Source organism: Pyxicephalus adspersus, chromosome 7 (genome assembly GCF_032062135.1).
Source record: "Pyxicephalus adspersus chromosome 7, UCB_Pads_2.0, whole genome shotgun sequence".
NCBI lineage: Eukaryota > Metazoa > Chordata > Amphibia > Anura > Pyxicephalidae > Pyxicephalus > Pyxicephalus adspersus.
In genome coordinates this window covers 49232054-49244716 of record NC_092864.1, presented here as the reverse complement: position 1 = coordinate 49244716, position 12663 = coordinate 49232054, and the positions used below count along the sequence as shown (strand labels likewise).

Below are 12663 nucleotides of genomic sequence, written 5' to 3'. Positions count from 1 at the left end.
GAAGTTTAGTCTTCAACAAGTGAAATGCATGCTCAATTGGGTTCAGATCAGGTGACTGGCTTGGCCATTCAAGAATATTCAACTTCTTTGCTTTAATAAACTCCTGGGTTGCTTTGGCTGTATGTTTTGGGTCATTGTCCATCTGTATGATGAAATGCCTCCCAATAAATGTGACTGCATTTGGCTGGATTTGAGCAGACAGTATGTCTCTGAACACCTCAGAATTAATTTGGTTGCTTCTGTCCTGTGTCACATCATGGATAAACACTAGTGTCCCAGTGCCACTGGTTGTGTTAAAAAAAAAAAAAAAGGCATTAGTTCCTCACATTTTTATGCAATCTTTTTGTTCAACCCACTGAATTAAAGCTGAACGTCTGCATTTCAACTGCATCTGAGTTGTTTCATTTAAAATTATTTGTGGTAATGTACAGAACTAAAATTAGAAAAAAGTTGTCTGTGTCCAAATATTCATGCACCTAACTGTAAAACATAATTTTGTCACTAATATAAAAACCTGCATTACAATCATAAGGTCCTATTGAGTTCCACAGATAGGGTAATCTGCTTCTTCAGGGGAGTAGTTCTGTTTTAGCAGTTATGGTGCTCTACTGGCTTAGTACAAGGGTATATTAGGACCGACCGATGACAATCACACCTGATTGATACCTTCACTAGTTATTTCTGTGGAAGGGAAAAATGCATTTGTTTGTGAAAACAAGTGAAGTAGTGATGAGGTGATATTATGTTTTTGAACTTTATTTTTAGTATGCAGAAATTGCCATGCTGGCTAGAATAAACCCTCTACCCATTTTAGCAAAAGGCTATTTTTAGTTTAAGGCAGTTTGTTTATGCTGGGCAGTAGCTGTCATCTGACATTTTCTTGTTATACAAGGAGATACCTTTTTTTATATGCAGCAAATATGTATTCATTTGTTTTCCTTTTCACTGGTTTATTATGTTTAATTGCAGCTTGAAGAAGTGATGGAAAAAGAAACTTACAAAACTGCTAAGCAAATTCTAGAAAGGTTTGACCCAGACACAAAGAAGTCCAAGGTAAGATTTTGTATTAGTTATTTGCTAAACGTTCAGTTCTACTTTGAGCATTATTAGCTGGTGTAATTTTAATAAACTGGTGACTAATAACACCTCTAATTGTACTTGTTTAAAAACTTCTGGGGACTGCTGACAATAAATTGGCAGGTAACATTTTTGTAAAACATTTATGTACTCATTTTATCTATTTCTAATTAAACATTCTTCATAAAGTTGCAGAGTAGAAATATATGCTGCAGTTATTTCTGAAATGTTGACATGGAAAATATCTATATTGCTGAAACCTTTCTTTGTGATTTGCTCAACAGACTTAACAGCACTTATGGTTAACTGCCTCTTAATGTCCCTTTTAATAATAATCCCTTTTTTTCCCAGTTTGAAAAATGTTCATGCAACCTGGTGAAACACTTGCACACCCTATATCACAATCCAAGTGTTTGTCTCCTGCTTATATCACGTTTAATTGCTCGTTTGAACTTGGTCAAATTTTAAATACATACATTATTTTGTCCAGATACTAAATATTTTTGTATAAATTGTGTACTACTTTGTGTGCAGAAGATTCTGTTAGTGGTGTAGTTGGTGGGAGATTGAAATTTGTTTTTAAATCATTCATGCGCCTTAACCTAAGAACTGAAATATTATTTATTGGAGCTTAGAAGTCTCCAAATATTTTAGCTGCACTTGTTTTATTTCTGTAGATCCTTTTTGTAACATATTCTGTTTTAGGGTGACAATGCTTACTCTTTGTGCTTTATGAGAATGTAGCTTTGTCACCCAAGAACAGGAGTGTTACGTCTTAAAACCTCACTCATTTTCTCTATATTATCGCCTTCTTTTAGAGTTTTATCTGATACATGGAGTCATCTAACCTAACCTTTGTTTTTATGATTAGGAACTTGAGATATCTGCTACCACTTCCCCTAATACCCCAAGACCTGGTCAAGGTAATGCACGTGAATTTAGAAATAATCTGAAATTTGTTTTGACTTGGTAGTGCATTTTGTGTGATATGTTCAAAAAGAGAAACATAGCTTTCCATTATAGAGAATGAAAGCTGCCAAAAATTTCCTGTTCTTCCGAAATGATGGGGTTTACTCTCCAGTATGATACTTTTATTCCCATAATGTAGCATGCAGATATTACTTTGCAATCCTACTGTGTGTTAGTGGCGCCTTTATTATTTCTGTATGGAAAGTAACAAAAACAAAAGGGCGTCCTTAAGAAGATAAAGCAATTCAATCTAAAACATGGGGTTCTTTACACAACTGATACCATGTTTTTGCCTGGCCCATTAGAAAAAAAGGACAATTTGCTGAATGGATCACCATTTTTTTACTCTACTTATAATAAAATCCACATTGTATTACCAGTTACCTTTTTGCTTTCACAAGATGCAAAAGCCTTTGGGAACAATGGAGGACAGTGGGGTCTTACCTCTTTGCAAGCATTGCCTTTATGATAGATAGATAGTTTTTGTTCAGATTTCATCAGCAGTGCTTAAAAGTTATCACATGAAACTACATGAATTGGTCCTCTCTCATACCATAGATTGGTGTTTCTGAGAATCTTAAAGGGCATATCCGCTCGTATTTCTAATAATATTTCTTTTAGTAGTAATATGCAATGGTTCTATGTTAATTGTTTGGATTTTAGGTTACCCATTTTTTTTCTTTGCTTCCTAGATATCACTTAGGGTGTCCATTGTTCTTAATGAAGCAATCAGCTTATAGACTTGCATTGTGGCAGACTAGTTGAACGAAATCATTGTGTAGCAAGGCAGGAAGTTGTGAATCTGTGCAATAAATAAGCAAGGGTTTCCCATTTTTGCTGTCAAGCTTTCGCAGTGGATAGCTGATCTGGCACAAAAATAAGCAGTTCTGTGCTGTTTGAGCCAACTTCATGAAAGTGTTAGTATGACATGTAATGTAACTTTGGCAGACTCGGTTACAACATGAAGATTTTTTTTGCTATACTAGGAAAATATTGTATCTGTGAATATATTGTGTAATTTTTTTTCTCTACAGTACGGTTTGTTTTTATACTGTGGTTTATCGTACCGTAGATGCTGTTGTCAAATGTTTGACTAATTGTAAGCTTTTATTAAGCTTAAATTGGCCTGTTATCCTTATATCCTTTTGCTGGGAGCACTTGTAGATGTATTGATCAGAGCAAAAATGTGTCTTGTAAAGCAGTTTTTTCTTCTGAAAAGAGAATAAAATTTTCCATTAGACTCATCCTTCGCTTCAAAAAAAAAAAAAAAAAAAAAAGTTGTGACCAATCACATGACTTTCAGTAAATAAGCATGTTGCTTCATTCGGCATAGAGAGGTCCAAAGCATTGCTCTAGGTTAATACTCTTCCCCCGATCTTTGAAGTGGACAGAACTGGCGTGCATGTTTCAGTTCAAGTAGAAGGTCTCCCTATCTGCTCTAGGCACCCGTGTGAGTTGAGGGTTAGTCAGTCAAAAGAACTAAATCCATGCAGTATTTGTAGCAAGGGGTTGGTTTCCCTCTAATAGTAACATGAGGGTAAAATCCTAATGCCTTTGCAGGGTGGGATGTTTTAATTCAAAAACGGTGCAGATATTTTTTAAGCAGAGCTAAACCTGCACGACTCTACCTCTTCATATTCCATTATAGGGTGCCCCATCTTCCTTCCCTTTTACCTCCCAGAGAAGATCTTGACTGGCTGTACCAAGTAGATCTTTGGCCATCTCGACTGCCTGTATTGGGATGACATAACTCCATAATTTGGAGTTTATTCATCCCCATCACATGCAAGGGAGGAGAGTTTGACAGGGTTCTTTGGCAAGCAAAACTGACTGTCCATGCGCGCAGCTTAACTTTGTTACCAGAAACCTGGAGTGTTCAGGTAAGTAAGACCGATTTATTGCAGAAAGAACATTGACTCTCCCTTTCTGCAATAATGACCCGCCTGATCAAGCATTTGTGAAAGTTGAAATTTTGTTCCACTGCAACGATCCTTAATATTGATGGAAAACCTAAAACTTTTTGGAGGAATCTTTGTGTTCTGAAAGAAAACTAAAATGTGTTTTAAACTGACCAGTAGATTCACCCCTTAAGAGGACCTGATATTTTGATATATTCGTAGCATTTTGAAATGTCATTTACTATATAGGCAAAGGTCACAAAAAACATGATTTTCTTCTGTGTTAGTTGCTTGTCCTCTAACAGGCCTGAGGCAGGTGTTCCCTTGCAATTAAAATGTTTGAACTTTGGTTGAACATCATTCTGGTTTACAAAGTGTGACCTAAAACTCATTTCTGTACTTAACATTTGATACATGTACATACTTGACAGTTAATTATGTTCTGCAAAAAAAGGTCCTTTAGTTGGCATGTGTACAGCTTCTTTAGCTGTATCATATGTGACTTCACCCTGAGCTAATGCAGCTAAATTACAGACTTCTCATACATGCATGCTTTTTGTGAGACAAATTGTTTAAACAAATGATTTTCATTTTTAATGCCTTAGATTTCCTATTTCATTGAAATGGTATACAGGAGTGCGGTCTTCCAACAAACTTGTAATAAACTATGTATAGGGTAATAATTGCAGAAAAGGTTGTTTATTGAGAAAATTGAAGTTTTAAAAATTGTTCAATTTAATTAAAATAGATGGCAAATAGTAGACTACTTCTGTACAGTTACCTTTTAGAATCAGGCTTTGTGGACCTTCTTTCTATAAAAAAAAAAAGAATAAAGATGACCAAGAAAGTTTTTTTTTTTTTTTTCCTTTTTTTTTCCTTTTCCTTTATCTTGACATGATACCAGACACATCAATAACACAAATGAGTACTAAAACCAAGATGTCTGAACTTTATATAGGATGGGTTCCCCCTGCACGTTATCTAAGGCTTTTATAATGATTGTCACCTAGTCGAGAACAGCGGATTCTAATTTCTTATATTTGTAGTGGTGATAAATGTGGAAATGTGCTTATGTTCGTGTATGACATGTTTGAATTTTCTTAGTTACGAGAAAGAATACATCATGTGAATTTTAGGTGTCATGTGTTTGTCTTGATTTATAGGCACTTTTTAAATGGACAGATGTTTTCCTGTTCAAGTTGTTGAATTGAAGTGAATAATTTCCATTAAGTAGATCTGTTTTTTCACCAGACTGTATTGCGCTAATAGCTCAACATGGACAGGGCTTTGGAGTCTGTACATAAAAAACCTGTTGACTCCAATGCATGCCTTTCAGTTTGTGAGACTTTTCACTCCTATATTTTTAATATATACTAATTATGTGTTTTCTGTTTTTATTGAAACATATCACATACATGACATTTTATCACAGTAAATTTGAATGAGTGATTTAATAATTAACACCCTGCTTAGCAATTTAAATTTATATTGCCATCATTTTTTTATCTGATGCTCACTGAGGTAGTTTGCCAGAAACATCCAGAAAGGTCTCTTACCCAGTTATTGCTGACATTGGGGTCGACTAGTCCCCCCCCCCTACCCTTTTATATGCTGTGCAAAGGAATGAGAGGTAGCACGCTTAACAGCCCTGGTAGGAACAAATCTAGAGTTATTAGTTGCCTTGTTAATCCGTCATTGAGCCTGGTTTATCAAAGCTCTCAAAGACTGGAGAAGATAGAGTATATTGGGCGAACCTGGGTGATCCAGCAAATCCACTATTATTCTAGTTTAGGATTAAAACATTTACCAAATAGAAAATAATTTTTAGGAAATCCCATTCAGGTTTTCACCCAGGTCCACCAATGATACTCTATCTTCTTTTACTAACTACTTCCTGGACTTTAATTCTATAGCAGATTGACTCTTTTATTATGACTCCTATAGAATCCTGAGAATGTACACATTATTCATTAAAAATAGGGCCAATTTGGTACAATTTTTTTCCTCCCAACTCTTATGTACACAACCCATGTACATCATTAAATGGCTGTTACCACTTCTCTTTGATATCAGTAGTTTTGTTGTGTCTGTGGGGAGCCTGAATAGATCTCTTCCCATACAAATGTTATTTCTGAATTTTTTTGTTGCTATTCTGTTTGGTCAGTTTCTTGTGGGAGGGAGAGCTATGTAGGAGATGCTGAAGATTATACCTAAAGTAATATAAAACCACTGATAAAAATTATATGTATTTGGGAAACATGCCCACATGCAGTTGGCCATTATCATAGAAGGGTTACAATATGTAATACCGATGTGAATAAATATTTACTTGCAGATCCTTACTGGGGTTAATAGACTTGATATGAACTCTGAAAAAAAGGCTTATTGGGGGCTTTGAGACAGCGCCTTGCTGCTCAGTAAATGACTTTTCTTTTGCAAGTCAGCAGTGGCTCGATTTGGCACCTCTCATTTTTTTTTTTTTTTTTTTTTTTTTCCGCCTACCTAACGGCTAGGTTTATAATGTTACTTGAGCTCTATTATTTGTTTTCAGCAGGGTGTAATGAATCGTTAAATGTCTCATGTATTGTATGTGCTTTCCTTAGATCTACGCCAGAGGACGGCAGCTCAAAGCAACTTAAGTGTGTCTACCCCAGTAAACCCCAACCAGGGATCTCCACAAGTTCCAGGGCTGCTGGCGGCAACACCAAGTCTTCAAAGGGACACTTCAGCTCCTGGTGGACCCCCTGAGCGTAATGTTCAGCCAGGATTACAGTCATCCCTCGTACCGAGACGCCCTGGAACGCCTTCCCCTGCCATATCTGGAATGGGTAAACAGAGCACTTACTGTTATTTACAGTTTTATATAGTTTTCTCTGGTTACCAATAAACCGGGTAATATTCAGACACCATGGAAATGGCATTTCATTTGGAAATAGGAGCACAGTTATCTGATTAAGCAGGAGTTCCATATTCAATTAGCCATAACTCTTTACAGCTGGCACCTTGTGATACTGAAGCCTATTGCTAGAGCTCGTTTAACTGTTATGGCTTCTTTGTTTAAATGGCAATAAAACTTTGCAGTATTCTGTAGTCAACGATATATAACATACCTTTTTTACAGCTCTGGGTTTAGGAAAGCTTCAGATTTATATAGATCCGTTATAAAGGCAAACACGTCTAGAATATATATTCTTACTTTACTAATACCTGCAGTTTTTAACACTTTTTCTGTGCATTTTTTATTAGAACAAATTAAGTAAGCCAGCATAATCAGACTCTAGAAACAAATCAAATATCTGATTAGATTGCAAATGTGAGCCGTGGTAACTGCTTATGAATAAATGTTTTAGCACTTTTTTTGGGGGGGGCAGGGTGGAGGATAGTATAAAATGTTTTTACTTTATTGGCATGTTTACTTACTGCGGGAGCCGCCAGTTATGCTTAATTAGTCTGAAAAGAGGTGGTAATCAAATGTTATTTCCTAAAGCAAGTACATCTTCACATGATGCTCCTGAACTGGCCAAAAGCTGGATCAGTTCTATTTGGGAAATAGCAAATGGGTCGTGTTGGATTTCTCCTAGCCTATTTCTGGAGCGTGACAATGATTGTTAATAGAGAAAACTGTAGCATCGCCATACAGTTCTGCACCTCTGTGACTGCCCTGTGGAAAGGGTGATGAAGCTGGATAATTCCGAAGGCAGCTTACAGCATAGTTGCACTGAAGCTAGAAGCAATGTAATTGTCGGTAATAATGGGGTGTTTTGCAGTGTATAAAATGTTAATCGAGAAGGCACCATGCTCTTAAAGGGTATACATTTTTTTATGTAGCATATTTTTAAAATCTTCCTTCAAACAAACGTTTAGGGTGTCTGGTTATTTAAGGAAATGCTGAATCATATAGTGCATTCATCGAACCTTTGTACCCATGCGTTTTTTCTGATTGACAACAATTTACTGACTTTCCTCCATGGTTAAGTGACTGAGAATCCGCTAATTGCCCTTATGTTTTCTGCAAAAAAATATATATTGCTAGATAAGCTTGGCTTAAAATTTGTGTTGTCTATGATACAGAAGTGGGTTTAGGATGTGGCCAAGTCATCAGGTTTCATTTGCAAAAAAGTGGAACTAATGTATGATTGAATTGCTTATCCATTGTTGATGCCTGGCCACTTACTGTGAGCTGAGCAGCTGGGATGCTTGTCCATGTCAAGCCCGAGTAGCAGATGCCAGTTTATTAAATCAATCTTAAGCACATTTTGGACAAACTGAGATGATGGTATGCAATTGTCCTTTGTACTAAAATACGTTGTAATATGAAAAAAAAAAAAAAACAACTTTGCACATAGGTTAGTTTTTTATGCATGTTCATATTGTGTACTGTCCAGGAATATATTCTACTCCATCCCTGCATATGCTGCAGATAAGCAAATAGAGCTCACAGTCTTTATTAAATGGCTCTGTTCATATATCAGCTATTTTGTGGAAGGAAAAATCAATTCCACCCTTGTTCTCTACTGCGTTCCCATATGTTGGAAAATTAATAACCAGCAGGTAGTTGAGAGAATGCCAAGCCCACAGAAATGACCATTCGTTCCAGTAATGATTGCTTTGATGTTTATATTAATTACTGTTGTCTGTAACAGCGTGAGCAGCAAAAATGCATGGCTGGTGAGACCTATGACTTTCTTATTAAAAAAAAAAATGGCTCCATGGTGGAGTATTGCCTAAACTACTGGCTTCCTTTTGAGCACTATGGTAGGTTACGGCCTTTCTAAAAAATTTAAGATAAACTATTTAGAAATGTAAACCTTCCTCAATATTTAACGTTTTCAAAATATCCCTATTAGTTATTATAATATATTACTATTATAACTTTAAAAATATATTTGCTGTAACGATCCTTTTTATGATGTGCCTCCATACTAATAGGGATGGATTCACCTCCTTGATGCTGACTAATTTAGTAGATTTTGTAATAGTCTGTGTCCCGTGTTTTTTTTTTTTTTTTTTTTTTTTTTTTTTGTAAAGCCTCAAACATGGTATTGTCACCAGAATTGCTGGGAGGGGACCAATGAGCCCCCCCCCCCACACACACACACACACACTGTACCAGCCCTTTTGTAGCCTAACTGCCCAGGAAAAGGGAGAATTATGGTATGGTAGCCTTTTACACCCCATCCCAAGCATACCAGACTCTTCACCCTTAAATTGAAAAGAGGTGGCACACATTGATGGCACAACTTGTGTTGGTGCTTTTTAACCACTAAAACCCCTTTTAATTAAGGGGTCCCAAAGATAGCAGCCCCCATGTGAATGAATACAGGAGCTCATTCATTTCATATAAAAGGAAAGCTTTTTAACAGAGTCCTTAACAGTATAGCCTGACAGGGGGTTCTCATCAACTTTATTCAAAACTAGAAAGCACCAATGTTAAATTCCCAATATAATTACAAAAAGTAAATTGGGTGTATACAAAAACTGTAAATCAAACTGATGTTCTCTTTTTAACATTTCCCCCCCCAGAATTTCTGTCTGCAAAATATAGATTTAAAATGAACAAAACTTTTTTAAATGGGCCATTACTGACCTTCGTGTGACTGGCTTCTTTCCATAGACCGCAATGTCTTTCTGAAACCTCCTGATTTACATTTTGACCATATTAAGGCTGTCATTCTGTTACCAGCTGTGGGATTGGTTAAAACCTAATGAAACTGATACATATTTCTCACTATAAAAATTATGGCCTACCAGTCCTTCAATATTGCAAGTGTATTACTACTTTATATCAGATTTTTTCCTTTACTTTTACCTACAATCTTCATCACTCATTTTGTTTTATCTGTGCGGAGAAGTTGCTCTCATTAAAACATAACGTTTTTCATAATAAAAAGGATTATCCTTATGTGATCTCTCTAGCTATCCATCCACCTGGACCTTCCTTGGCAAGACCAATTCTCCCACGAGAGAGGGGTGCTCTGGACAGAGTGATTGAATATCTGGTTGGAGATGGTCCTCAGAACAGGTAATAACATTTTATGAATTAATAAAAAAGAAAATAAACCTAATAAGCCTAGCCAATCATAGGGATTTTATTTAGATTCTCATTTCCTTTTTAGATATTAACTGTGTCCTCGGTAAGTTTATAACAAATACTTCCTGCAAAAAGTAGTTTTAGAGCTGTGCTGATACCCTGAATAGCAAAACCTTTTGCTTATAACTATCAGTAATATAATGTAAGTCATTCCACCTACACTGACTAAACAAAACACTGAAAACTGACCTAGTGAATATTATTGATATTTTATCTTGTTTACATTAATCATATCTTGTTACAATGACATCGGTAAAAAGGATGAGTTAATTCCTGAAGATGAGGTCTTGGAATCGTGAAAAATATTCATGAAAATTGTTAGGATCTAAGTGGCTTTATCAATGGTCAAATTATGATAGCTAGATGAGTAGGTCAGATGTTCTCCAAATTTTAGGACTGTTGAAATGATCACCTTTGCACCCCTAAGTCTGCCCTACTATAAAAACAAAATAAGTTAGGCTCCTAATACTTTTATCAGTGTTTCTGGTCTGAGATTAGCTAGATTCTTAAATGTGCCTTCCTGTAATATTTCAAAAGCAATCGCTATGCATATACAGTAGTTTCATGTTTCTGTCTTATTAACACAAGGCAGTTTAAATCTAGAAAAATACTAGATCTATATAGGAATACATATTAGATTTCATGGATCATTAATACTTATAATAGCATTTCTTTACCCATTAAATAACTAGCAAATGTGTAAGTCAAGCAGTCATTAATTTGATCATCATTAAAATGGGGAGTGCATGAAATATAATCATGGCATTAAAAGGGAGTAAAGCCTAATAGCTTTTAAAATATGCTTTGGGGAAATGAAAAACATAGTAAGAATAATGTCTGATTCTTGTGATGAACATGAAAATGCATTTATTTCATTTGATTGGATTGTCATTTTTGTGCAGTATTGTACCTGCTTCTCGTTCCAACAATTGCAGTGCTTGTTTGGGCTTTCAAGTGGAACTTACCTTAGAAAAAAAGCAGGCAGGTTTTTTATTGCAGAAGGGACAGGCAATGTTTTATTATTAAACAGGATTTTTATAGCGCCAACATATTACGCAGCGCTGTGCATTAAATAGGGGTAACAAATGACAGACTGATACAGACAGTGACACAAGAGAAGAAGAGGACCCTGCCCTGAAGAGCTTAAAGTCTAGAAGGTGGGGAAGTAACACACAATAGGAAGGGAAGACCCTTCTTCAATAAATTAGTCTTGTCTGCTGGTTTTCAATCGTTTCTACTATCAGTACTATCTCTGAGATCCCAGCATCTCCACAAGCTGATGGGAATTATTGAAGTTAAATTACTCTGGCCTGGCCAATCATGATGGCCCAGGATCAGAAACCGTAAGATGTTTGTGCACCTGACAGGTGAATGTAATTTTAAAAAATTACCTGCCTGTGACTTCTGAGAAAAAGGACCTGCCTGCTCACATTTTTTAAATATTTTTTTTTTTTTAAAGCTGCAGCAAAAAAAACTGCAAGGTCATTCTCCAGCTTCTCATCTTTGTAGGAATATGCCAAATTAGGTCAATGCAAACATTTTTTAAACCACATATACACACTTGAACTCCAGGGTTATATAATAAACAGGTTGTTTAGGAAATTATCTAGAAAGTGATTTCTAACTTATGTTGGGAACACAGTTCTGTAGGCCATATTCCACAAGAGGGGTAATAGATGAAAGGGAACAGCACTATGTTTATCTGTAGGGTACATGGGTTGTGTTTTAACATTGCTATGCACACTATAAAGCTTTGGCGGTGTCATTTTTCTGTAATGTAAGAACCAATGTGTAGTATTTAAACCTTGTTTAAAACATGTAGTCACCTTGAATAATGACCAGATATCCATCACTGATTAAGGTATGCTAAAATATGGTTAAAGCTGGACTGCAGCCCTTCTTGTGCAGTTGAAGTTTCTCTCCTTTACTGATATTGCAAACTATTTTACTGCACCCTTATGTTCTTGCAGTATGCCCCAGGAGCTGAAAAAAGTCAATCAGTCTCATTGTTATCCAGCATCATCTTAGCTCTTTTCTCTCAAAACTCTTTCCCTCTCTCACCTATTTTATTTGGAATGGAGGACCAAGGAAAAACAAACTAGGTTTATTAAATTCCAACTTTAATCTGATTTGGTATGTAGATAAACGCCACACCTGTACTTTACAGAAGAGCAGAAAGAGTTTGAATAGACAGGCTTTTTGTGCTTTAGTGCCCAATAAGGCTAGTCCAACTTTTCCCTGTTCCCAATCTCATAGTAAATAAACACTATATTAAGAACTTGAAAATTACCCTCAAACCTTGTCCTTTTTTCCTTCCTCTTTTTTTATTTTCTTTGCCTGGTCCTGACCAATACCCGTTCTTAGCTAGGGGTTGCGAAAGAGACAATAATGAACTCTGTGAACCCATGACAGCTGAATAGTAGACATTAACAAGGAAAAGGTATTTTTCAGCATCTGAAACATCCTTTCACACACTGTATCAGTATGTGGGCATCCAGGGCAGACTTATTTGCAGGCAAACCACTCTTGTAAATGCCCACACACAATGTTGATTTGATAAAAAGTAAACAGACAGTCAGTGAGGTAGCTCAAGATGCCTCTTACAGCTTCTATTGCTTGTCGTGTGGA

At 36.1% G+C, this 12663-nt stretch overlaps 1 protein-coding gene across 2 annotated transcripts in view; it reads left to right on the top strand.

The window, feature by feature from the left end:
- The window catches only part of LNPK (lunapark, ER junction formation factor), a 43867-nt gene that overhangs the window by 26022 nt on the left and 5182 nt on the right, over positions 1 to 12663 (top strand). Inside the window, exons 7-10 of one of the 2 annotated variants that reach the window (XM_072418378.1) lie at positions 970 to 1053; positions 1949 to 2000; positions 6548 to 6772; positions 9861 to 9966. In XM_072418378.1, the coding sequence (XP_072274479.1) occupies positions 970 to 1053; positions 1949 to 2000; positions 6548 to 6772; positions 9861 to 9966 (467 nt within the window). Of the gene's footprint in view, positions 1 to 969; positions 1054 to 1948; positions 2010 to 6547; positions 6773 to 9860; positions 9967 to 12663 lie in introns of both variants that reach the window. The other variant, XM_072418376.1, reaches the window with a different exon arrangement.